Source organism: Elephas maximus, chromosome 3 (genome assembly GCF_024166365.1).
Source record: "Elephas maximus indicus isolate mEleMax1 chromosome 3, mEleMax1 primary haplotype, whole genome shotgun sequence".
Classification (NCBI taxonomy): domain Eukaryota; kingdom Metazoa; phylum Chordata; class Mammalia; order Proboscidea; family Elephantidae; genus Elephas; species Elephas maximus.
The window spans coordinates 42,373,923-42,399,419 of record NC_064821.1 but is presented as its reverse complement, the minus strand read 5'-3'; the positions used below and the strand labels follow the sequence as shown (position 1 = coordinate 42,399,419).

General features: G+C 58.0%; 1 protein-coding gene across 1 annotated transcript in view; it reads right to left on the bottom strand.

Annotated features, from left to right (window-relative positions):
• Positions 1 to 653: 653 nt before the first annotated feature.
• TP73 (tumor protein p73) overlaps positions 654 to 25,497 on the bottom strand; it is a 67,680-nt gene continuing 42,836 nt past the window's right edge. Inside the window, exons 6-15 of the mRNA XM_049877702.1 lie at positions 12,203 to 12,389; positions 11,583 to 11,698; positions 9,589 to 9,698; positions 8,998 to 9,140; positions 8,535 to 8,623; positions 7,705 to 7,829; positions 6,969 to 7,117; positions 6,239 to 6,377; positions 5,507 to 5,600; positions 654 to 3,737 (exon numbers count right to left, since the gene is read on the bottom strand). Coding sequence (XP_049733659.1) covers positions 3,402 to 3,737; positions 5,507 to 5,600; positions 6,239 to 6,377; positions 6,969 to 7,117; positions 7,705 to 7,829; positions 8,535 to 8,623; positions 8,998 to 9,140; positions 9,589 to 9,698; positions 11,583 to 11,698; positions 12,203 to 12,389 — 1,488 coding nt within the window. The 3' untranslated portion in view covers positions 654 to 3,401. The remainder of the gene's footprint in view (positions 3,738 to 5,506; positions 5,601 to 6,238; positions 6,378 to 6,968; positions 7,118 to 7,704; positions 7,830 to 8,534; positions 8,624 to 8,997; positions 9,141 to 9,588; positions 9,699 to 11,582; positions 11,699 to 12,202; positions 12,390 to 25,497) is intronic.

Genomic DNA, 25,497 nt, shown 5'->3' with positions numbered 1-25,497 from the left:
AAAAAATTTTTTTTTTTTTGCGGCCAAAGCAGGCATGAAACGGGGACAGGCGAAATGGGCGAGAGACTGGTTAGATAGACGGCTGCTTACCAAAAGCACCTCGGACTGACTTTGAGTTGGAATCAGTTGTGGGTGGCTCTTTCCACGTGTCCTCATCTGTACTCGGCTGACACTATAGACTTCACGAGGTCCTTGACATGGCTTATCATCCCAGCCACAGGGCAGCAGGCAACTTCCGGGCTGCCTCATTACCACTGGGAACCCATCAAGCCATCGAGGTTTGCATACTTTTCCCTGATTCCTGAGTTTCAAAGAACAAGGGTTCAAACTCATAAGGATGACTGTCCTGGCAACGTGCATTTTCTCTTGCCCATGTTGAAATTTATACTGTTTCTTCTAGTAGTTTTTTTTCTCTCCAAAGGTGGTCCTCCATCAGCAGGATAGGAAAAGGCCAGCGGATGTGTGAACTCGTCGGACGAGTGTGTGAGGCTCGTGCACAGCCTATGAGCCTTCTAGAGACTGCTGGGCAGGACCTTCTTGAGCGTCCTTCCTCAGCTGGGTGGCTGGGGGATCTGGTGAGGCCCTTCAGACCTGGCCACCCTGCTCTGTGCCTGCCAGCCCTATTAGCTCTTCCCAGGAGTGCAAGAGGGCCCTTGTAAAAATCCCCTGAATGGACAGACTCGGGGTGGCGGGGGTGAGCGTGGCTAAGAAACAAATCCACAGGAGGCCCAGGAATTCAGATGCGTCTCAGCCTGGGTCTGCGGGTCCCTGGGTGGTGCAAGTGGCTAGCGAGCTCGGCTGCTAACCGAAATGTTGGAAGTGTGAATCCATTCAGAGGTGCCTTGGAAGAAAGGCCTGGGAATCTACTTCTGAAAAATCAGCCACTGAAAACCAACCCTAAGGAGCCCAGTTCTACTCTGACACAACATGGGGTCATCACGAGTTAGAGTTGACCTGATGCAAACTGGTTTTCAGGGGGCCCAGGAGTGGGCTTGGGGGCCTCCTGAAATGGTAGGAGGCAGCACCAATGGGTCTCGCTGTGTGCAGCCTTGAGCCAGCCGCCAGGCTTTAATCCAGTTCTACTGCAAATGGGGCTGGAAGCCCAGAGCAACCACAGCCTCCCTGTGCCTCAGTTTCCTCATGTGTGAGATGCAAGAAAATAACACTTACCCCCCAGTGCTGTGGGCAGTGAGGGGACGTACACGCAAAGGGCTGCCAGACCCAGCTCATTATAAACCCTTAGGGCTGCAGCTGCTGTGGTGGCCAAGACTATGGCTATCTGGACACAGGTGGGTTATCCTGGGACACTGAACTCTCCAAGGAATCTGTGACTCCCTGAGAAGCTGACCTCCCCTGAGCTCGTCAGTCAGAGCATGCCCCACAGTTGGAATGAACTGGCTCTGTTGTCCCAGGGTGTCTCAGCCCCACCTGCAAATTGGAATCACCTGGGTGGCTCCGAATCTCGGGACAACCCGTCTCTCCTCTAAAGATGTGCCCACACTAGGGACAGGAGAGAGGGACACATGGACCTGTGTCAGTACAAACTGCTGCTTTTAAATAAGTACAGACAGGTGATCTTACACTTGCGGTTTTCCAAGATGCCATGGTCCTAACCTGGAAGCTGAACCCTGATCGGGGTGTTTGAGGGTGGACGAGGCTTTGTGGCTTTGCTCTCTGCCATGGGGGCTGGCAGCTGAGGCATGGAGAGCGTGCTTGCCCTGTGAGCCACATTTCAACACATTTTAACACAACTGACACCTCCTCCCGTTCAGATGTCTGGCTTCCTAAGGAGACTGGAAATCTAACAAAGAAACTGGCGTTCTGATACGCACATTCTGTTTCATGAGGAAAGGTGTGGAGTTTGACCTCTGGATGCGCCTCGCAGGAGGCCTGCCACTCTTCAGCCAAACACAACAGCCTTCAGTGAGGAGGCCTCAGTGCTGGCCCAGCGGGGCACGGAGCCACACCAGCAGAGCCCCAGGACCCAGCCTCTGAGCCCCAGGTTGGCCTTCCTGCTGCCTGCCATTTCCAGGGGCTGGGCTCCCCCATCCCCACAAAGGCCACCCACTGCCAACTCGCCAAAGCAGCCATAGGAAGAGGAGCTTCAAGTGGAGAACACCCCAAGGCAACAAAAGTGCCTACCCAGGGTTATCCCTCCCCATGCACAGCCCTCACACTGTCATGTCCCACCAGCCATCGGGGACCAGCGGCTGGAGCAGGCGCATTTGGCACTGATGGGTGGGGAAGCTGGGACTGCATTAGTTGAGCTCTTGGGGAATGATGGCAAAGGAAGGTTTAAAGAAAAAGCTGACCTGCCATGTAGAAAAGGGTACCATTTTATCAAATATCGACAATTTCCAATAGACTAGGGGACATGCTGTCAGCTGAGGGGGGTCACCTGAAGAGGGGTGACCATGACCAGCAGCCTTTGCATGGGACCTGGTCAGTTGTGGATTCACCAGAATCTTCTGCACACCCCAGCAGGGCCAAGCATCTCCTAATCCCTTTCCCCCCAGTCTTCTCTCCAGTTCCTGCCAGACGCTCATTTTCATTGTGAGCAGAAAGTGGGTGGTCAGTGCGGAGCGGGGCTGGAACTAGAGTTCAATTGTGCTGGGGATCCAGACAGGCCCTCAGCCCAGCAGGGGCAGTGCCTGGCCCAGCTTGAGGTGAAGACACAGTTTGGGGACGTTCACCTGAAAATGAGTGTTTTCTTTGCACAACACTGTTGCATGTGCACACACGAGTGTGTGTTCCCAGAGGCCTGCACACAAACTCTCAGCTCAAGTCTTCAACACCAACACCTAGCTGCTCATGGCTATCCAGAAGCAGAGGATCTCAGGAAATACTCATTGGCAGTCCATCAGCAAGGCAGACCCTTTTATCGCAAAGGGCCTCTCCCAGGAGGTGGGAGTCCTCAGGAAGACAAGTGGAGAAGTTGAGAGGCTGGCCCAGTGACCCAGGTCCCCCCACGCCACCACTGCAGGCCAGGGATGAGATTCACGTCTCTCCATGCCTCTGCTCCGTGCTGGAGGTGAAGAGCAGGCTGAGAACAGGAGGCCAGGCTTGGGTTCCGGTCCAATCTGGGTAGCCTTGGCCATGTCTGTCCGGAAGCCCACATGTAGAGCAGTTCCAGAAGTTACCACCAGGAGATTCAGACTGTCTCTGGGTGCCTTGGTGACCCAATAGCGTCTCCTGAGGTGACTGAAGGTCTGCGACGTCCTTTTGAAGCATGGCCTGGCTGTGGGGCAGGTCTCGCTGCCTGCCTCCCCAGGCACAGCCCAGAGGCCCTGCCTCCAGGGGGCAGTTTCTGACAAAAAGGAGGAGCGAGACCCAGGCTCTCTGGGGCTTGGCTGTAAGCACCCGCTCCTGCATGTCTGGCATGTCCCTTGGTCTGGCGGCCTTCAGTGAATCTCGCCCTCTGTGAGCTCCTCCTTGATGGCCTGTCTGCGGGCCTTGCAGTCTGGAAGGTCGAAGCCAAAGTCAGCCCAGTCATCGGGGCCAGTGGGCCCGGTGCGCCCAGGGATGGTGATGGTGTGGCGCACACGGAAGTGCACGGCCTCCATGACCCGCTGCCGCTGCAGCTCACCCGTGCCACCCACTGCAAGGGTGGCCGCCGCGTTGCTGCTGGCACGGATCAGCTGCTGTGAGCCACCGTAGTCGTGGCCCTGCTTCAGGTCCTGGAGGCCCCGCCAGATGGTCATCCGGTACTGGTCTGGGATCTTCAGGGCCCCGAGGTCCTGCAAGGGCAGTGGTACCGTGAGGGCGCTGGAGTGGGACGGGCCACCCTTGTGCCCTAGGCATGAGGCAGCCAAGAGCCCCTTGGGGCTGGCCAGCACCCTGGGCTTAGAACCCACTGTTGCCCTGGAACTTGGTGGAGGGGAGTCAGTCTGGAGGAAGTGGGAAGCAGAGGGGCTAGGAGGAACCTGGGTGGAGGGCCGGTCTGGGCCACCTAACTAGGTGGTTGAGAGCAGAGTAGGGACATTTACAGGGGTGGAGAAGTAGAGGGGAGAGAACAGAGGGTCACTAGAGGCTGTGTGGGGTGGAGTTGTCCCAGTGGGAACAGTGGGCAGGCTCACTGAGCACCCCACAGCAGGCCAGAGGCCACCTGCCCCCTGCCCTGGAGCTTGGCAGCCCTACGGCCTTGCCTTTGGAAGCACACTTCGACCTCACTCCCCAGTCACCCAACACAGACGCCAGAAGCACAACGCATTGCGCTGGGGGAGACAAGGTTCACATTGCACTCGGGTTGGCCGGCAGTGCTGAGCCCCTGGCCGTGGGTCACTGGGGACGGGGTACGGGAACAGTGTTAGTAGCACATACACAATGGTCACCCTGAGTTAGCTGCTCCACCTTGGGGAGAGTCAGGCTGAGCAGCTAGCTCCAGCCCCTCTGACAACCTGAGTCTCTGAGACCTGAGGCCCTGGGCTAGAATGAGCAGGAGAAGCCTCTGGCCTGGCCTCAGCTGGGGCAAGGAGAGGGCCTGGAGGGGGTCCAAGGGACTGAGCTGCAATCCCTGAGAGTCACTAGCCTAACAGCCGGGTGTCCCGATTTCTCAAAGCTGGCCTGACAGTGAGTCCTGGTTCAAGGTGAGCCCAGGCTACAAGCACAACAAGTCCTTCCCATGTTGGCATTAGCAGGCCAGTACCCTCAAGTGGTACAATGGTTAAGAGATGGATGCTAACCAAAAGGCTGGCGGTTCGAATCCACCAGCTGCTCCTTGGAAACCCTATGGAGCGGTTCTACTCTGTCCTATAGGGTCACTATGAATTGGAACCAACTCAACGGCAACGAGTATTTTTGGGGGGCAGGGGGTGCAAATGGTTAATGTGCTGGGCTCCTAACCAATAGGTTGGAGGTTCAAGCCCACTCAGAGTCTCCTCGGAAGAAAGGCCTGAAAAACCAGCCATTGAAAACCCCATGGAGCACAGTCCTACTCTACACACAGGGGGTGGTCACACGTCAGGGTTGACCCAAGGGGAACTGGTTTAATCAACCTAAAGAGGAACCAGGGGGCATCCAGTTCTCAGGTGCGTGATAGGCTATAGGATCCTTGGCCTTTTCTGGGCCTCAGTGTCCCCTCGGGTAAAGGGGCACTGACCTGGACTGGCGCCAAGCTCCCTCTGGCTCTTATAGTCTGCAATTCTCAGCCTTGGGGACAGCAGTCCCATAAAAGTCAAAGGCAGAGTGGCCGCTGGGGCCAAGATGCTAGCACAGGAGGGAAGCCTCAAGTCCAGGGGCAGGTCTCTCCACGGGAGGCCTGAGTGTGCCCCACCCCGCCTGCTGCCCAGTGACTTGCCAGGGTGACCTCAGAGCGGAAGGCGCTGGTGAGGCTGTGGACTCTGACTGCTTATGGGGAGGACTTCCCAAGTGTCCCAGCTTCCCCTCCCACTAGAAAGAACAGGGACTGGGAGCAGCTGGCCAGGAAGGAGGAGACGCTCTTTGCCACCTTTTGGGGTGGGGGCTCGGGCGGCGCCTGCCCAGTGGTGGGGGAGCTGCGGGCATTTACCTCGATCGTGAGGTTCTGCAGGTGATAAATGTTCTGTAACCCCTGCGAGGTGAAATACTCGATGCAGTTGGGACACCCCAAGCCTGTTAGAAAACTGCAGAGAGAGTTTGAAAGATAAAGCAGTGTTAGTGTCCACTTCCACACTCAGTGTGGGTGTGTTCCTCTTCCAAGCGGCCTAGCCAGGCAGAGACTTCCTCACACATGGTGACTCCGGCACAGCTGTGCACTCCCGGACAGATGTGTGCATAATAACCCATGACACATCTGCCAAGTAACCCCTGGCTCTGTGCTTTTCTTTTTTCTAAGCCAACTGTAAAGAGCCCTGATGGCACAATGGTTAAGCCCTCAGCTGCTAACTGAAAGGTAGGTGGTTCAAACCCACCAAGAGGCTCCAAAGGAGAAAGGCCTGGAGATCCGTTCCCATAAAGATTACAGCCTAGAAAACCCTGTGGGACAGTTCTACTCTGTCATGTAGGGTCGCTTTGAGTCAAAACCGACTCCATGGCACCTAACAACTAGCAAACTGTCTCCCCCATACCCACTCTTGGCGTGTCGCTGTCTGCTTCTGTCCTTGAGCTGGCAGAGTGATTAAACACCAGAGGACGGGGGCATGCAGGGATGGCTGGGGGGTGGGGGGCTGAAGGCCAGCTGACTGGGAGCCACAGGCAGACCAAGGTTAGTGGACACAGCAACAGCACAGGCCCAGCCTGGGCCCAGCAGCAGCCTACTTACCTGACGAGGCTGGGGTCTGCATGGTAGGGAGGTGGCGGGGTGCAGTGGGACCCCGAGACCATGGGCTGCGAGCTGTGGACACCGTTCATCTCGCCATTGGATGGCATCGGGTGGCTGTGGCTGTTGAGCACCCCAGGGCCTGTTTGAAAGGCAGACTGTCAGAGTGAGCCAGCCTGTGCATCCAGTGCAGGCCCCACCCAGGCTTGAAGGATGGAAGCAAGGGGGCAGCGGTAGAGAGCTCTGGGGCTGGAGTCAGGGCTGGATTCAAGCTCTGTCACACCGCGAAAACACTGCTCACAGCACTGGTAACATGGCAGGCTGTGCCCACGGGAACCCTTCCCAGGGAGCCCCTGCTCTATCCCCACCCCAACACTGAGATAGGCACTTCCCACCCTCATCATCTCATCCCCACCAGAGGGCGTCTGGCACTTTTGCTGCCATTTTGCTAATGGGGAAGCCGAACCTCTGGGGGGTTCAGAAACCATCCCAGGGTCCCTCGGCCTCCAAGAGGTGGGGCCAGGGTGTGACATATGTGACCTTCCCCGTGCCATCCTCTGCTCCCACAGATACCGTCCTCCCTAGGGGGCAGTGAACAGGGCTGACACCCTGAGCTGAGCTCCCTGTCCTCAGGCCAGAGCAGGTGGAGGGAGGTTGAGGCCTGAGTGCCAGGCCTGAACTTGGCAGAAGTGGGGTCTCCCCATGGCCCCAGGCATCCCCTGGAGATACTCACCCACAGGTCCCAGGCTGGGCCCACTTGCTGAACCGTGCGGGGGAGGCTGGCCCACCAGCTGGTTGACGGAGGGCAGTTTGCTGGTACTGCCATGCCCTTTGCCCATGGGCGACAGGACGGGCCCGTAAGCCGGGGGCTGCAGGTGGCTCCTGCTGGGTAAGTGACAGCACATTGGTCAAATGTCAGAGCTGCAGCCTCTCCTAGGCTCCCTCTGTGATACCCACACTGCCCTGTGTGGTGGTAGATGGTGACCCCAGCCTCCAGCCAAGACATTGGGGTGGGGCTTCCTTCTCATCCCGCCGGCCCCATGTAAGCCTGCGCCTTCTCTCCTGCCTACTCTCAAGCGGGAGCCCAACGGGGTCGGGTGGAGGCCAAGAGGGGCTCAGGCCCCTGGTCTGTGGGTGAAGTCATCTGGCCACTCCTTCCCCCTTGGCGTCACCCCTGTGCCAGCCCAGGGGTTCCTGCCTCAAGCTGCTCCTGAGACTCAGGACCTAGAAGAAGGCGAGGTGACAGGTGTACAGCAGGACATAGGGCAGCCCATGAAGGCTTCCTGGGGGGGAGCCCTGTGACCCCATGTGGCCCTCTGAGTCCCTCTACACACACCGCTGTCCCAGGTGTCTCTGGCACTCCTGGCCTTTTCCCTGCTGCGTGGGACCTCCCCTGCCCCTGGTGGATGCTGGGCCAGATGCCATGTTGGCTGACGTGGATGCAGTGGCGAGGGCTGGGCTATACTCACGGCCTCTGCAGGAGCTGTTGCTGCTGTTGCCGGTAGGAGTCCACCAGCTGCTGCGGCACCAGCTCCGTCAGCTCCAGGCCCTCCTTGATCCTCATCAGGATCTCAAAGTTCTCCCGGCCCCGCACCTGAGAGAGAGCCAAACCGTTGCCAGGTGCACACAGATGCCGCCTACCCCCTGCCCGAGACCCTCTGTGGCTGTAGGCAGCCACAGGCTCTGGAGGATGCTAGCTGGCAACACAGGGCGGCTCCTTACCTGGGGCTCCCCAGCACCGAGGGCCCCTCCCCTGTTCCCTGGGAGCAGGCCTGGCCAGAGCCCCTGTCCTGTCAGTCTCCCGGAGCAGACCACGGGCCTCCTGTTCCTGCCTTTGCCCACTGCCCTTGCCACCCCTCCCCCAGCACTGAGAACAATGGGTGCTGAGGGGACAGAGGCGCTCAGCAAATACAGAGGTTTAAAATGAGACCGATTCTCAAATGACTGAAGCAATGAACAGCTCCTGACTGACGATGGGCCTGAGCAGCCGGTGTCAGTCTCTAGGGGAGGGGCCACACACAGGGCACTGGATGGCCCAGGCTAGGTGAGCATGATGGCATTCCTGATGGACCCTGGGGGATCTGCACGTTCCCTGTCTAAGGTTTGTGTGACTCACAACTGCTGACTCTTAGGGCCCCGCCCCTACCGGGTCTGCCAGGTCTGACTTTGAGCTGGCACTTCCTTCCATGCCTGCCTTTGGAGCCCTGGGCCTCAGCTCTCAGAAGTGTGGGGCTGCCCCTGGTGGCCTTAGGCAGGACCAGGCATCTTGAACCCTTCTTCCCCATCTGTGCGCACTCACGGGCATGTAGTACATATCCTCGTCCCCATGCCGTCTCTTCTTCACGTTGGCCCCCAGAGAGGGGATGGCCGGGGGGCTCTGCTTGAATGCTAGATGGAGGAAGGAGAGGCTGGGTGAGTGGTGAGAGGGGCCGTATGCAAGGGGCTAGGTAGGCAGGCACAGCTCACAGACCCCCAAGTCCAGAGATAGTTAACCCCACCATGGGCAAACCCTGGGGCTGCCCACGCTGGACACCCAGCCCTGATGGCGACCGCCAGGTGGAGCTGGGCCAGAGGCGGCCACAGGTGATGGCCTCAGAGTCTGAGACCCAGGGATGAGCAGGTCTGTCATCACAGTGGTCCTGCCTGGGGCTGTGCTCACTCAGTCCCCTGGACTCAGGCCGAAGCCACCCCAGCAGGCCTTTCACAGCCCCCCATGGCAGGGCCGACCCGGTTCTGGTGCCCTAGCCGCAAGCCCCACTCACTGCGTTTGCTGGCTGCCCCGCTTTTCGCGGCGCTCTCGTTCAGGGCCTGCTGCTCACGGAAATGGTCCTCATCAGCCTTTCGGTCACGGCCTGGACAAGCACAGATGCGGCCCTCGAAGGACCGGCGGCCCAGCACCTGTCCACTGTGGGGCAGGCACAGTCGGAACAGTGAACTTCTGGGCCCACTGTCAACCCTGCCCACTCCCCAGCCCTGCAGGCCCCACAGGGTGGGCTTGATGGTGGAGGAGCTAGGGCTGAGTGCCCAGTGAGGGGAGCAGGAGCTTAAGGACAGAGGGAGCCAATGCTAAGAAGGCCAAAAGGGCTGTTCTGAGACATAAGCCTGGACTCCAGGCCCTGCCTCCTTCCCAGCCCCAGCTCCCACCCAAGCAGCCCCTGCAGGCTGGGGGAATACCCCTCCCTCGAAGCAGCAAGGCCTGGTGGCCCTGCAAAATTACATACAGGGTCCCTTTCCCAAACTCGCCTCCAGGGCTTGGCACTAGCCTCTGGCCTTGGCTTCTATGTCCCCATGTCAAGCCCCCCAGTAACACTGGCCCAAGTCCTTGCCCTACCCCCACGTGCCAGTAGACTCACTCCCGGGTCTCTAGGGTGATGATGATGAGGATGGGCCGCCGGTTCATGCCCCCCACACAGCTGCTGTTGCACATGAAGTTGTATAGGATGGTGGTGAATTCCGTTCCCACCTGCACGGGGGGGCAGGAAAAAGGCTGTAGTGTCAGCGCATAGGCCCCGACACATCAAAGTGGAGGCTCCTAGGCTGGGAAGCCCCAGCCCCCACATTTAGTCCTGGCTGTGGATAGACATGGGGGAGGTGGGACCAAGGCCCTTCTCTGTGGCCCTCTGTCATCCATCCATCCATCCCATTCATCCATCTATCCATCCATCCCATTCACCATCCATCCCACCCATCCATCATCATCCATCCATCCATCCCACCCATCCATCATCATCCATCCATCCATCCCACTCATCATCATCCATCCATCACATTCATCCATCCATCCCACCCATCCATCATCATCCATCCATCCCATTCACCCATCCATCCCACCCATCCATCATCATCCATCCATTCATCACCATCCATCCATCACATTCATCCCATCCATCCATCTATCCATCCATCCCATTCATCCATCCATCCCACCCATCCATCATCATCCATCCATACATCCCACCCATCCATCCATCATCATCCATCCATCCATCCATCCATCCATCATCACCCATCCATCCATCCATCCATCCATCCATTCATCCATCCCACCCATCCATCATCATCCATCCATCCCACCCATCCATCATCATCCATCCATCCATCCATCCATCCATCCATCCAGCCATCCAGCCATCCAGCCAGCCAGCCAGCCAGCCAGCCAGCCATCCTTCCAACCAATCAATCTATTAATCCATTCTTCCAACCATCCATCCAATCCATTCATGGATCATGGATCCACCCACCCATCCATCCATCTAATCAGTCCACTAATCCATCCACCCCTCCATCCACGCAGTACACTGAATGCCAAGCACCGTGCTGGTTCTGGGTACTGAGAAGGTTTAGTCCTGGCCTTTGCTTCAGGTAGCCACAGTCCTGTGATCTCGTTCGGTCCTATAACCACGTTGCCCCGACCCTCTCCCTGACACAGGTCAGAGGAAAAGTTCTTGAGGCTGCGTTTGGCGGCCATGTGCACAGGCCTCTCTGGGTGCATATGTGTTGCATGCCATGAGCTCTTCCAAGGTGCCAGCACTGCTCTGGTGGAATGTGGGACCAGAGCTGTCAGGGGCGGAACACCCCCACACCCCAGCACCCACTCCCAGGATGAAGTGGGGCTTGGCGAGGGCGAGGGATAGCATTGTGACAAAGCTGGGACGTGGACCTGGAACTCTTGACCACTGGTTGTCTGGGAACCACTGGTTGTCCCGGAACCACTGAACTGGGGTTTTCACTGTCTCTCAGTCTGGGTGTGGAAACCAGTTCACAGAACTGCCACTAGGGGGCGAGAGAGTCCTGCTTTCCTGGAGGCCGACTAGGCACAGGTGAAGGCAGGGCACAGGTGAAGGGGGAGACAGTGCAGCCTTGGGCCAGAGGGGATGGTGTGTTCAGAACCTAGTCCCATAGACAGAAAGGTCTGCTCTCGGACTCGTGGGGTGGGAGCCGAGAGGGCCTGGGAAATCAGGCATGGGGTGGGAGCCAAGGGGGCCTTGGGGAACTAGGTACAGGAAAGTTGGAGGCTCAATGTCTCATCCTCCCTGGGAAGCCTGGCCCACTGGGATGGCTGATCCCACCTCCATCCTGGCACCCCCACTCCACCATCTCCTCTGCAGGGTCTCAGAACCTCTGCTTCTCTCTACCCCCAGTCTCTCATCCCACTGGACCCTGCACCAGCTCCAGAATGGTGTCCCCCAAGCCCTAGAAACTTCTGCCTTCTCTGTGCCCCCCCCCACATCTCACAGCCCCTTCCCCTGCAGCCTTCACCTCAAGACCTTTGCATGTGCTGTGCCTCCCGGCTGTGGTTCTCACCTGTCTCACAGGATCCCTCCACCCAGCCCTGGGGAGCTCCTACCTGTGGGGGCTCGTAGGGCACCATGACGCTTTGCCTGCCCGTGACGGGGTCGTCCACATACTGCGAGAGGTTGTTGCCCTCCACGCGGATGAGGTGGCTGGCTGGGGCAGACTGTCCTGCAGGGAGGATGCTGCTTCAGGGAAAAGCCTAGCCACCCATCACCCTCTGCTGGGGCGCACTACAGCAGACTGGGGGAGCCACAGCCCTGTCCATCGGCCTCCCCAGGTGGGACCTTGGGATCTGGGCTCAGAGCCCTGTTTTCCAGCTTTTCTGCTGACCGGCGGGGCTGCCCCACGCAGTATCACAGTCCAAGAAGGTCTTCCTGCACCATACCTCTCTCAGACTACTGGCCCTGCTCTGGAGGGAGGCACTCCTGTGGGCACGGCACTGAGGCCTGTCAGAGTGGAAGGGCCAGGCCACAGATGTGGTCAGCCTGCCATAACACAAGGAAAGGCAGGGGGCCTGAGGGTTGCCCAAAGTCCCCTCACGGTAATGGCTCAGCCTGGACTAGAAGCCCCTTTTGCAGGCACCTGCTGCCTCTCCGTCAGGGGCCCAGGCCAGCACCCCTCCCTGGCTTGGGTGTTGTACCACTGGGGCCCCTGGGCTGGACGGGACCTCACCTTCATTGAAGTCCCTCCCCAGCTCATGGTTGGGGCAGCGCTTCACGACCTCAGTCACATGCTCCGCCTTCTTGTAGACCGGCATGGCACGGACTGCAGTGCCGGGGGGTGGGGGCGTGGCCACCTTCATCTGGATGGGGCACGTCTTGGCAATCTGGCAGTAGAGCTTCTTCAACAGGGGGGAGTACTGTGGGGGGAGAGATGGGTGAGGCTGGTGACCTTGAGCCCATACCCTGCCCAGGTGGTGACCCTGCGATGCTGGCCAGGCCACCAGGATGTAGTCAGGAGCCCCTTCCTTGGGCTCCTCCTCCCCTCTGTGGACCCCTCCAACACCCTATTCCTAGGCGCCCATCCAGGCACCTGCTCAGCACCCTGTTGGCCAGCCCGAGCTCTGAGATAGCAGTGGCTGCTGTGCCAGCTACACCAGCCACCAGCAGGCCTGCCTCCTTCCAACCCCAACTGGCAAAGATGGAGGCAGCCTTTTGTTCAAGGAAACCAGAACCTGGACACAGGCTGCTCGGCGGTCAGGGTGAGGACGTGAGTCCCCGGGGCTCTGTGTCCCAGAGCGTTGGGGCTGTGAACAGTCCCGTCCCACCTCAGAGATGGGTGACTGACTTATCCTTTGGGAGGGAGGGGGCAACATTAACAATGATATGGACAAAGGAGGTCAGCAGTCACCCCCACCCCAGAAAACAGGAGTGACCATACTTGGGGCCCCTGGGTGACAGCAATCAGGGGGCTGTTCCTCTTACAGCTAGTGGGCAGGTGGTGGCAGCTCCTCCTGTGCCAGTGCCCAGGGCAGGTGAGAGTGACACAAGGCCGTTGGACAGAGAGGATGTTACCAGGCTCCTCTGAGGCCTGGGGGCAGCCTAGATGGCGAGCATTTATGGAGTTCCTCCTGTGTGCAGGGTGAACACATCCCTGGAATTCTGGTGCCTGGAGGGCAAGAAGCCAGCTCTATCCCCCTTGTCTGTCATTAGTAATACCCAGCAAACGGAGGCATGCAGCTGGTACTCGATACATGCATATTGCCTTCATCCTTCCCTGGGGGATGTGCACAGAGCACAAAGGATTCTCCAGCACTAAGGGAGGCCAGCTATGCCCAGGGCAGCAGTAGCCCAGACCAGAGGCCTAGGGGCAGATTTAATGCACAGCCCTCATATCCATCCACAAGCCAGGACTAAGAACGAGTCCCTGACTCTGATGCAATTATGCAATTTGTCTAGTAATACCAGGGAGATGCTCAGAGACTTCAGTGGGAGGGGCCAACCAAGAAGACTTCCTGGAGGAGGAGGCCCGGGGGGGAATGCTGGACCTCATCTGGACTGCAGGGTCCTGAACACACTAGTGGCACGGTATTTACTCAGCAAGGATTCGGGGAGCAATCCATCCCCACAGCATCTGTTGAGCGCCTATTGTTTTCCAGGCCCTGGGTGGGAATCTCCTCAACTCCCCAAAACCCCAGACTACTCAGGGGCTGGTGTCAGCTGGTGCACACATAATAACCATTCTCATTATTAGCTAGATGGTAAAAGACGGTAATTGGTCCAGATTGTTACCCCAGCAGCTGTCCAAAAATGAAGTGGAAGGTATGGGGAGGGTTGGCGCTGAACTGAGGTGGGGGGCTCCAGGCCGCTGTCCAGGCTGACCACCACAGGACCCATCTGCCTCTGTACTAGTGGTGGCTGAGGCGGTAGATGAGGGGTCATCATGGCTGGCCAAAGTCAAAGGGCTCAGAGCGGACTGCATTCCTAAGAAAAAAAGGGGCCGCGTAGCTCACAGCCACCTTCCGACAGGATGCAGCTGGGTTCTAGGTGTGCCCGCTGGGAGGCGTCCGCAGCCTCCCTGGCTCCCTGCTGACTCGTGCAGTCTGAATGCGCAGTGGCTTCAAAGCCCTTGCCCGGCCCAAGCCCTTTCCCTTGGAGCAGCCCCGTTCCCATCCCAAGCCCAGGGCTCTGCTTCCACCGGCCGGCCCCCCCGGGGAGTGCAGTGCCCTTGTCTAGGGAAGCCTGGCTCCCGCATCCCCTGGCAGCCAGGCGGCTCTGCCTCATTTCACAGACGAGCACGTCCGGGTCCCTGCTGTCCCCTGGTTCCATCACCGCGGGAGGAACAGCAGCCCCTCAAAACAGGGAGGAGGAGCGCTCCAGCCCGGGTGCAGGGTGCAGATGTGTCCTCCCACCCCCTCACTGCGTGGTCCCAGATGGGGGCATAGCAGAGGCTCATGTGTCTGGACTTTCGGGCTGCGGTCACTGGGGAGACCAGCGTCCAGATAGAAAGACCGAAGAGCGCCTGGGCGGGGCCGGGACGCTCCACGGGCGTGCGCACCCCCCTCTCCAGGAGGAACCGCCTAGCGCCCCGCCCACCCTCTGGCTCCGGCGGCGCCGGGAGCTGTCCCTGGTACCTCGGGGCGGCGACACGTCTCCTAGCCAGAGTGCAGTGTGGGTGGGAAAGGGGCAGATTCCAGGCGCAGAACATGAGGGGCTGGCACAAGCCTGCGTCACTACTCTCACCCAAACCAGGGCTCCCCCGGCTGCAGAGGCTTACCATGGATGGGGGGCCCTGGCCTCAGGCCACGGAGCCTCCCAGCAACATAAACAAGGTCACCATGGGTCCTCGGCGGCCCCACCCCCCACAGGTGTCCCAGCCCAGTGCTGCCCAGGTGGTTTGCTCAAGTGGCCTTTGGGGCACACACCTGAGTGGTCAGCCCCCGTCTCTGGTGAGGGGTCCCACCCTGGACGGAGCCCTGGAGAGCCGGACCTCAACCCAGGGGTATGGGCCCCTCGCCCTCCTCTGGCCACCCGGGGCCTGGAGCTGGAAGAAAACGAAGGGACAGGGCTCCTGGGTCCCTTTCCATTCTGTGGAAGAGGTCACGTGCAGATGCTGCCTCCCTCCCGCCCCCGTCCTTTCCTAGAACCGCTAGATGGATGTGTTTCAACAAATTCTGAGCTGATAAAATCTTATTTATCTTCAGCTGTTGACACAGAACCGTCTAGACTTGTCTGCTCCAGGATGTGTGTGCTTCTTGGTACTTGCAGGAAATGATTTGCCGAAACACTCATGTGTGCCCATCCCTCCCCCCCCCCATTTTCTCTCCTGGGACACCCTCCCCTTCTCACTTCCCCCAGCCTCTCCTCCACCCCACCCGGTCCAAGATGGGCCTGACCTGGCTGGGAGCCTCGAGGCCGGTAGCTTGGAGGGTGGCGAGAGGGCGGCAGGCGGGTGGGTGCCGGAGCGTGGGGGCTGTTAATTTCCTTGCCCGCTCCCAACAGCTGGGGTGCCCGGGCGCAGGCAGGTCTGGGCAGGAGGACAGTGGAGAGGTGATAATAACTTGTCTGTCAATTTCCCGGGACGTGTAGCATCTTGCAAACCGCAAATACCGTTAACCAGCTTGGGGGAATCTGTTGTAACAGATTCTGGAAGACGTGGCCTGCAGTGGGGGCTTTCATTTTTTTTTTTAATGATTTTTTTTATACCCCACTTTTATCCACTTTCCCTGAGCGTATGTGTGTGTGCAAGCACGTGTGTATGTTTAGAGCCACAGTCTGCCTGCTTTGGGTCACAGCCCCATTTGAGGACTTCCTCAAGGTCACAGGCCCTCTCTCCCTAGAAAAGTTCCCACGGCAACCCATACAACAGTTGGCATGGAGTTCTGTGGACTCACACACCAACTCCCCAAAAACTCACACAGGGACCCAGGCTAACAACCCCTGGTTTAAAGCCCCCAACCCCCACCGCTGGGTTCTTTTTTCCCTCCAGGGGAGGGGGGCCCTTTGGGGGACACATCCTTGGGGACACTCTACTTCATTCTCCCCCAGCACAAGGTCCTCTTACTGTGCACCCCTTCATTGCCACACCAGCTCCTTCCCTTGGGGTGGGGCTCAGGTCCCCCAGGGGCAGGAGACCCAAGGGGCAGGGGGCAAGACTTGCTACTGAAACATTGCATGACAGCCCCAAGTCTTGAGTGTTGTCCTGAGACCCATCTCAGAGGGCTGTGTCTGTTTCAATGACACTATCGTGCGAAGTGCCTGGGAGGAGCTGGCACACAGCCAGCGTCATCACTCTCACCCAAGCCAGGACTTCCCTGGCTGCAGAGGTGGGCATTGTCCTTGTCCTCAGAGACACACCCAGGCAGGTGACACCTCCACTGAGCTTTATTCTGTGGCCCAGCCACCCCCTCTGGCTTTCTCTAGACGCTGAGGGGGGCTGTGGGGGTGGAGGGGTAAGCAGGGGCATCCTTGCAGTCCTTGGGGGCAGGGCGGGGTTGGCAGGGAGCCTGGGAGCTGGAACCAGCAACAGTCCCCTCCTCCCACTTGGAGGCACCAACCAGGGCCCCGTCTGAAGCATCCCCCTCAGCCTCCGCCTACCCCTGCGGCTCCAGGCTGGGCTTCCTCCGCCAGTGGGCCTGGGTCCGACTCTGCCAGCAGCAGAAGGCGGCTGGGACCAGGCATCCCTGCCAATCTTTCCTCGGGACTCTGGCCCTTGGAGGGAAAGCTCTGGCACAGGCCCCAGAGGTCAGGACTGTGGGCAGCCGGCCGCCAAGACCTGCTGGCACAGGGTCAAGTGGGGAGGCAGGAGACCAGTAGCTCTGCTCACTGTGGGGAGGGCCCTTTGACTGCTGGGGAAGACAGCTCCCCACTGCCCTCGCCCCCACCCTACTCTGGGGCCTTGACGAGAAGCCAGAACTGAGAGGTCTGTGGTCAGCCATGGGGATGGGCAGGACCCAGGAGTCTCAGAGGCACCTTCTGCTCACAGGATAGCCCTGCAGCCTCCGACTGACCATAGGCACCCCACTTTGGATGCTGACGTCAGTCCAGGGGCCAGATGGGCCAGCTCCTTCCCTCCAGCCCAGCAGCTTCCCACAGATGGGCCAGAATTGGCACTGGCTGGGCAGATGGGGAGGTGAGCCCAGGTGGGCCTCTCTGGAGGGCAGGTGCTTGTTTGGGTCAGGTTGTCTCTAGCAGGTAGCCCTGGGAGATGGGTCCTATGGTGTCTGACCTTGGCCTTGTTCCATGGGGCTGTAGGCAGGTCCCTGGAACGAGGCCAGTTTGAGATGGCCCTACTGGCTGAGGATTGGTGACTTTGGGATGTCTTCTCTAAGTAAACTCCATCCCAGTTAGAAGGAACAGAGCCTACATTTTCTCGAAGGGGCACGGCTGCTCCCACCCAGTCAGCTAGTGGACACATGGGGGTGGGCAGTTTCAGCTTTTGAGGAAATAATTGGCTAAAATCAATGTTTTCACTGAACCTTGTAAATAAATAATCAGCAAAGCACCTGGGGCCAGGAGAGTTGTCGTATCTAAGCACTTGATTCACCTACTGCAGACCGCGGTGGCCCTCAGTAGGGCTTTGGCATCCGGCCTGTCTCTCTTTATTCTCCCCAAAGCCCTGGGGGGCCATGTTGCTGGGTCCCTTCTGCATGTGGGATCCCAAGGCGGGAGGAGATGAGTGCCTTGTCTGGGTCACGGCTGCAGTAGAGGAGGTGGGCCCGGAATCCTAGGGTGACCCTGGGCTTGAGGCTACTGTGTGGTTTCCCCAGGAGTCCCAGATGGTGCAAACAGTTAATGCACTCGACTGCTGACCAAAAGGTTGGAGGTTCAAGTCCACCCAGAAGTGCCTCAGAAGAAAAGCCTGGAGATCTACTTCTGAAAAATCAGCCACTGAAAACCCTGTGGAGCAGACTTATACAGTGACACACATGGGGTCACCGTGAGTCGGAATCGACTCCCCAGCAACTGGTGGTTTCCCCAGGAACCTCTGAACTTGGACTTCACTGAGCTTCGAGTGCTATTAACTTTACAAAAAGGACTCTTCTGCCTTAAAACAAGACAAGCCTCCTACAGCCTCCGTGGCCCCATCATAAACCCCATGCTTGGGACTTCACCCTCGACACCACCCCCCATCTGAGCCTCACACTCTCCATTTATAAAATGGGGAGGGTGGGCTTTTCTTTCCAGCTCTAACACCCTGGAATTTTCCATCCTCTCCCCTTTCTGAGACTCCTAAAACAATCAATGGGATGCCTAGAGGCAGCTAAGGGCTTCTCCACTAGTGGCAGGGCTCTGGACCAGCCAATCTGGGGTAGGCCTGGACGTATGACTAGCTGGGGTTACAGGGCCCATCCATCAACCCTGAGCTTGAGGAAACCCCAAAATGGTCCCCCAGTGACTAACCACTGGCCCAGAGGTGGCAGGGACCCGCCAGGCTTGGAAGCAAAACCTCACCCTCTGTTCCACTGTGACCCCAACCTCACCTCTGAGTTCCCACATGGTGCCAGAGTCCCAGACACCCCTAGGCCCCATCTTGACATAGATCTGGTCCCAGCAGGAGCCAGGCAGGACCTCACCTGTGGCCCTCTCTTTAAAGGGGGTGCCCTCGGTAATACAAATTGTTAACACATCTGGCTGCTAACTGAAAGGTTGATGGTTCAATTCTACCCAGAGGCACCTTGGAAGAAAGGGCTGATGATCTGCTTCCAAAAAAAATCAGCTATCGAAAATCCTATGGAGCACAGTTCTACTCTGACACACGTGAGGTCGCCATGAGCTGGAATCAACTGGATAGTTCGGGTTTCTTTCTCAGTAATGAAATTGGGGGTGGGGGTGGGAGTGGGAGTAGGGGTGGGGGTGGGAGGGTGGGGGCGGGGACAGGGCCTGGCCCCGGGAGGCCAAGAGAGAGCCCACCGCTCCCAGCTCCTGCCACTTGGCCTGTTTCCATGTTTACCTCAGAGGCTGGTCATCCCTGGAGTGTTCTCGAGGGATTTTCACTTGTCAACAAAACTCAAGCAGTGAGTGTGGCAGCCACGGCCCCCAGGTGTTCATGGGCAGACAACATTCTACTTGGGGGTCAGTGCTAGAGTGTCTTCCCACTAGGCAGCCTGGCGGAGCCCACCAGCTTAGGACAGGGCAGGCAGAGAGTCCTCAAGGGGCAAGCCCCTCCTCACCGTCGGTTCACCTGGGGTCCTGAGGTCCCCCACGGAGCTGGGAGCACCAGGCCTTTTGGGAAGGCACCCACAGCAGCACACACAGCTGCACAATGGGAGCCAGGGGTCAGGTTGCCGGCCCAGAGCCCGCCCACCTTGCACCGGTGGGTGCCTCTTTTAGCCTCAGTTTCCCCATCATACAGTGGGAAGAGTAAAAGCACCTACAATGGGGCTGCAGCAGGGTGACCCATGGTAACGGTCCTGGGCGCTGAGCCCGGCCACCCAGAGCATCGGCTGAGCAGCATTTGCTGTCAGTATTAAAGCCAAAAACCAGGTGCCGTTGAGTCAACCCTGACTCATGGAGGCCCCATGTGTCTGAGGAGACTGTGCCCCACAGGGCTTTCAATGGCTGTGACCTTTGGGACGTAGATGACCAGGAGTTTCTTCCGAGGCACCTCCGGGTGGACTTAAACCTCCAACTTTTGTGTTAGCAGATGCCTGCCTTAACCGCCTACAGCTATCAATGTTTCTAACCCAAAATTCGAATGCTAGGAAAGTGGTCTTCATTTGGGAAATGAGTCCTAGAAAACAGACCATTCTGCTTCAAACTCAAACCTATGGAACAAGGCCCTATCATTCAAGGGATTCTCTCTCGTGTCCCCTAAAAGAACTCAGATGGTGTGGGGCAGAGGCCTTGGTGTTGTCTCCTCCAGTGTCCCCCAGGATGGGAAGTACCCCTTGGCTCCTGGGACCCAGCTCTGTCGGCATCTGCGCTGGAGCTGGGAGCCCAGGCACCCAGGGACACAGGGCTGTGGGACCTCCCCGCCTTCACTCAGTGCCCCCAAGGCTAGTTTCATGACCTCCAGGGGCAGGGTTCCTTCAGGGGTCACAGCTCCTCGGGGAGTACAGAGAGATGAGGTGACCCTACCCCACCCTATTCTGGGGCCGTGACCCAGGAGCGCCGACCCCCACCGTGCCAGCCTGCAGGAAGCTCGGTCCGGCCCAAGGCTCCCGGGGTGCAGGACAGGCACAATACGAGCAATTGCTGCAATTTCTCCCTAAGTGTTCCTGTTTCCCCTTAATAATCCACGTTTCATCTCCACAATAAACATTGTTAGAACGCTTCCCTCGGCTTTAAATACAGATAATTGCCTTTGGTGCCAGTAAAAGGTATTAATTCCACTTATGCATTCCATAAACTTTTAGGGTAACGCAGTTGATACCACAGTCGTGTTGGGACACCTCCGCTATTATTCTCCTGCTTACAGAGCTCCGAGGGGCTGGAAAGTTTTCTCCCAGATCCATCAGCATTGACTCAGCCTCATTCTACTCAGGAATCCCATGCTTCCCTGACCCGCCTTCCCTGTGTTCCTCCTGGGGGGGATCTCCCAGGCACACACACACTCAACTTCACACTCACATATGCAGACGCACACACTCACTCATACTCACATGCATGCATGCGCAGACTCACACACCCACACAATCTCATACACACACACAAGCTCACGCCCCCACACACACCTGCACACAGACACATGCACACACACACGCATTCACAACACACACACACACAGATTCACAGGCTCACACATACACACGCACACAGACACACACACTCATTCAATGCACACAGACTCACATCCACTCACAGGCTTGTGAGTGTATGCCTGTATGCATACACATGCACCCACAGGCACACTCATTTACAACACACACACACACACACACAGACACACACTCACTCAATACACACAGACTCATACTCACGCACACTCAGACATGCAGGTGCATGCACACTCATACACTCATTCACAACACATGCACACACAGACTCATACACACTCAGATACAGTCATTCATCACACACACACCCACTCGCACACACACACATACACACATGCTCATCAGCTGGGACCCAGCACAGCTGGAGGTTGTCAGGGGCTGTGTCGGGGCTCCTGTCTGTCCAGAGCCCCTGGTTACCAGCTGGGTTGTTGCTCCACTCGCCTCCCACCATCACACCCCGTCCCTGGGAGGACAGCAACCTCAGCGGCTATTGGCAGAGCCACTCAGCCTGCCTGGGGAGCCTGCGAAGTCATGCTGGGCCAGGGCTCCCAACCACACCATGGCCTCATGCCTGAACTCAGAACCCTCCCGAACCCTGTGAAGACTGAAGACAGTGCTTTTCCTGGCAGCCCTGGCCTGGGGGCAGGAAGAGGCTGGTCTGGACTGAACAGAGTCCAAAACCCATACAGGATTGGTACAGGAAAATGCTATACTCTTTCTCTCTGTTCCATGGGGTCCTGAGGACCATCTGCCACTTTATTGCCAACCTGGGGCAGCCCCCAGGATGGAGTGGCCATCAGGCCCCACAGGCCAGGCTGGGACCTGGCAGAGGGCACATGCTGAGCCCCCAGGCTGCTCAGGGAGCCTTAGCAAGGTCACCCATAGGCCCGGGGCCAGCCTTCCCGGGGAGGGCACGAAACAGAGAAAAGGCGCTGGCCCAGCTCCATCTGTCCATCTATCCATCTGTCCATCTGCTCAGGAGCATCAGGTGCCCATTGGGTGCCAGGCCGTCATGTGCAGCTCTGATGGTTCACGTTGTCTGTCTCCCCCCAAAGCCCCAAAGGGCTCCAGGATGGGACGACCTTGCCCAAGATGGCGGGCAGACAGCAGTGTCTGTGGAGTGCACCCTCAGCCCAGTCCCTGCCCTAAGGAGTCACAGAACCAGGCTCCTGAACCGCACAGTAACCCTTTACAGACAGGACACCAGAAAGCAGGAGGTGATGCAGCAGCCACAGGCCAGCGAGACCCAGGGTTCAGACTCCGCAGTCGTCTCTGGTCCATCCCACCAGCTATGCGGTTCCTGTCTGCCAAATCCAAACTCAAGCCACCACCAGGGCCCTGGCTTACAAGCTCTTGACTGAGCAGAAATCCCTTCTCTGGCTACCCATTTACCTTCACACTCAGCTCTTTCTAGGCCTTCTGTGGGGAGGACTTGTCAGAACCCTGAGCTGCAACCAGAAAGAAGTGTGTGTGCGTGTATGTGTGCATGCATGTGTGTCGTGTGCCACATGCACATATGGTGTGCGTGAGTGCCTCTGTACGGTGTGTGTGCTGGCATGTGTGTAGTGTGTACGTATGTGAATGCCTGTGTGGTGTGTGTGCACATGTGTGTATGTGGTGTGTGCATGCACCCATGTGTGTGTGACGCACTTCATGCCTTGTGGTATACGTGCATACATGTGTGTGTTCACAGTCCACATGTATACATGTGGTATGTGTACTGTGTGCACACACAGGCATGTCCGTGAGCTGAGGTCTCCAGACCCAGTGCCTAAGCAGCGCAGGCATGAGATCTGAAGTCCAAAGGAAGCTGGCCAGGGCAGAATGCCCAGCCCAGGGTGGGAGACCCACAGGTGACCTCAGCCAGGCAGAGGCCAAAGACCCTATTAACGCTGTGGCCCCTTGGGAGTGGGTTGGGGTGTTTTTCTCCAGAGGGGAAAGGAACGAAAGCAGCAGTCAATTTGGAATTGTACTTGAGAAAAATATGCATTATCTATCAGTTACCAGCTGGCTGGTGTGGTGGAGGCTGTGCACAGAGGCCAGGGCAGCGAGCCCAATGACAAGCCTAGACAGCGCTGCGCAGTTGGACCCTGAGAGCTGTGAGCAGGCAGCCTGCGTGCCCTGTCCCGCACTTGAGACAGCCACTCACCTGCCCCCTCCCTGGGCAAGGGAAGAAGCACACCGGGGGGTCTGCTCCCAGACAGACAAGGTGCCAAAAATCTCATTATCAATGTTTGTCCCACCTCTACCCCCTGTACTGATAAAGGCTGGGGAGGGGCCGGGCAGGGGCTCAGCAACAGCATCCTCTGTCCCCACCAGCTCCTCTAGAGCCCTAACGGGACCCAGGCTGGGCAGTGTCTGCTGCTCAGGCATCTCGTGGGGGTCAGAGCTTAGGGCCTGAGCTGACCCTTGGTGCTTCAAGCCGGTGTCTCGGTCCTGGGCAGGCTACCCTAAAGGGCCACTCAGGGCTGGGGCCATCGGGACCAAATGCCTTGGCCCCAGCCCTGAAGCCCACGCACCTGGGCAGAGAGGCAGCCAAGGGGCACCTGAGTTGGGGGGCACCAGCAGAGAGGCAGCTCCCATCCCTGCCTGAGGATCAGCTCAGAACCTCTGAGGCCCTCCAAGCCCCGCTAACATGACAGGGACCCCAACACATTCCCAAACAACATGAAAGAAGCAAAGCCAGGGCACCATGAGTTGCCAGCCAGGCCTCCACGTGGAGAACTGGTCCCAAAACGATCAGGTGACTCAGACCCCAATTGACAGATGTCAGTGTTGGGGGGGCTTTCCCTTAGACAGGATGAGTGAACAGTCAGGACGTGGGACGGGGGGCCATGTGTCCCTGCTGGGGGGAGAGGGGTGCGGGCATGAGGACTCTCTGTGCTTCCTGACCCGACTCAGGTCCCCCAGGTGGGCCTCAAATCTGAGGTGGAGAGACTGTCTAAGATCCTCTCCAAGTCAATAGAACTACCAAGAGAACCCTCCCAGCAGCTGGTATTTACTGCTGGGCAACCTTGTCAGGAGGGCCAGGCTCCTTAACAACCCTACTGCAGCCACCTCCGCTGCAATAACAATAAAGACCCACATGGTGAAGGCATACCTCGTGCCGGTGACAATAGATAAGTCCTGTGCTACGTACTTGACAGCATGATCTCCTTTAATCCCACCAGCAGCATGAGGTAAGGAGCATTGGGATAACAATTAACGGAGAGGAGAGAGAGGCATGGGTCTGCAATACCTGGCCATCCATCGAGTCCCGATCGAGCCTTAGCGTAAAGATGGGCAGGGGGCCGGAGGGAGCTCCCAGCCAGAGCAAAACCCAGAAGCAATCTGGGCGGGTGGTGTCTGTCCACCGCCGGACTGGCTACCTGTGGCTCCACCCAGACCTCCAGCCACCCAGGAGCGTGGGAAAGCCAGGAGCTCCAGCCAGCAGGGTAGTAGAGACGGTGGGACTCAGGACTTAAAGGGGTAGAGCAGGGGCAGGGGGCACCTGCTCAGTCAGTGCTCATGAAGGTGTGTACACGGCCACTCCGGACCACTTAGCTCCAGCCTGTCTGTGCTCCAGGTGGGGCTGGGGTGAGCATCTAGCTGTTACCTGTGGGACAAGGGACCCAACGGGCAGTGGAGCCTCAAGGAGGACAGGGCACTGCCAAGAGACCCCACATCTGGAACTTCTGAGAGGTGGGGGCTGCACCTCCCAAAGTCAGTGGGGTGCGGGCCAAGGCAAGGCTCATGCTCCCCCATTTCAGTGGGCCAGGGGACCAGAAGCCCCTGGAGCTGCTTTCCTGCCCGTCCCCTGGCCCCTCACTAAGAGGCAAGCCAGAGGTTGCCCAGGGCTGGGTGGCGGTGTGGGGAGTCTTGGTGTTACCCTAGGGATCTGGCAGCTCCTTTCTCTCCCAGCAGCAGTAGGGACAGTGCAGTACAGTGGACCTAAGCACAGATGTTGAAGCGGGCACTGCTTCCATCCCAGCCCCCACTTACTCTTTGCATAACTTCGAGTAAATTACCTTCTCCCTTCCCCCTCAAGCTTCAGTTTCCTCCGCTGTAAATGGGAATGAAAACTGCCTGTTAACATACACAGGTAGTACCCTACTTACAAGGTATTCAGGTTACAACAGACTGCACTTTGGACGGTCTGTGTTTTTTTCTTTGCACATCTTATCATTAGTAATATGTATTACATAAAATGCTTCACGCATAATTTGCTGATGTCATCATATCTGTAAGTTTATATGTAATGTTTCCAACCCCAAAAAACAAATAAAGATGCTGATAATAAAAGGCAATAATGATGAAAGCTAAAAAAAAAAAAAATGAAGTATTCATCTTATGTCAGAATCAACTTATGACAGTCATTGGAACGGAACCCCATCCTAAGCTGGGTGCTGCCTGTACTTAAAGTGCCTAGCGCAGTGCCCAGCCCACGGTGAGCGCCACAAGCACATGGAATGTCATTAACATCGGCAAGACCCCAGCTGTAGGCCAGGCTCCCGCCATGGGCAACAGGGAGGACCTGAGTCTGCTGCTGTTTCCACCTTTGCTGTGCCCTGTCTCATGCCAACACTTGGTGATGACCACTTACAGACAGTGGGAGGAGCAAAGCCTAGCCTTGCTGTCTGGAGGAGGTGGCCCCCTGGACCCAGGTGATATCCTCCAATGGCTCCCAGCCCACCCATGTAGGATTTCACATTGGAGCCTCCACCAAGCACAGGTAGGCTAAGAGGAGTCTGGCAAAGGCGGGCTGGCAGGGGGTGTCCCCTGCCCCAGGGACTTCACGGCCAGCCACGTCCATCTCCCGGAATCCCTGCGG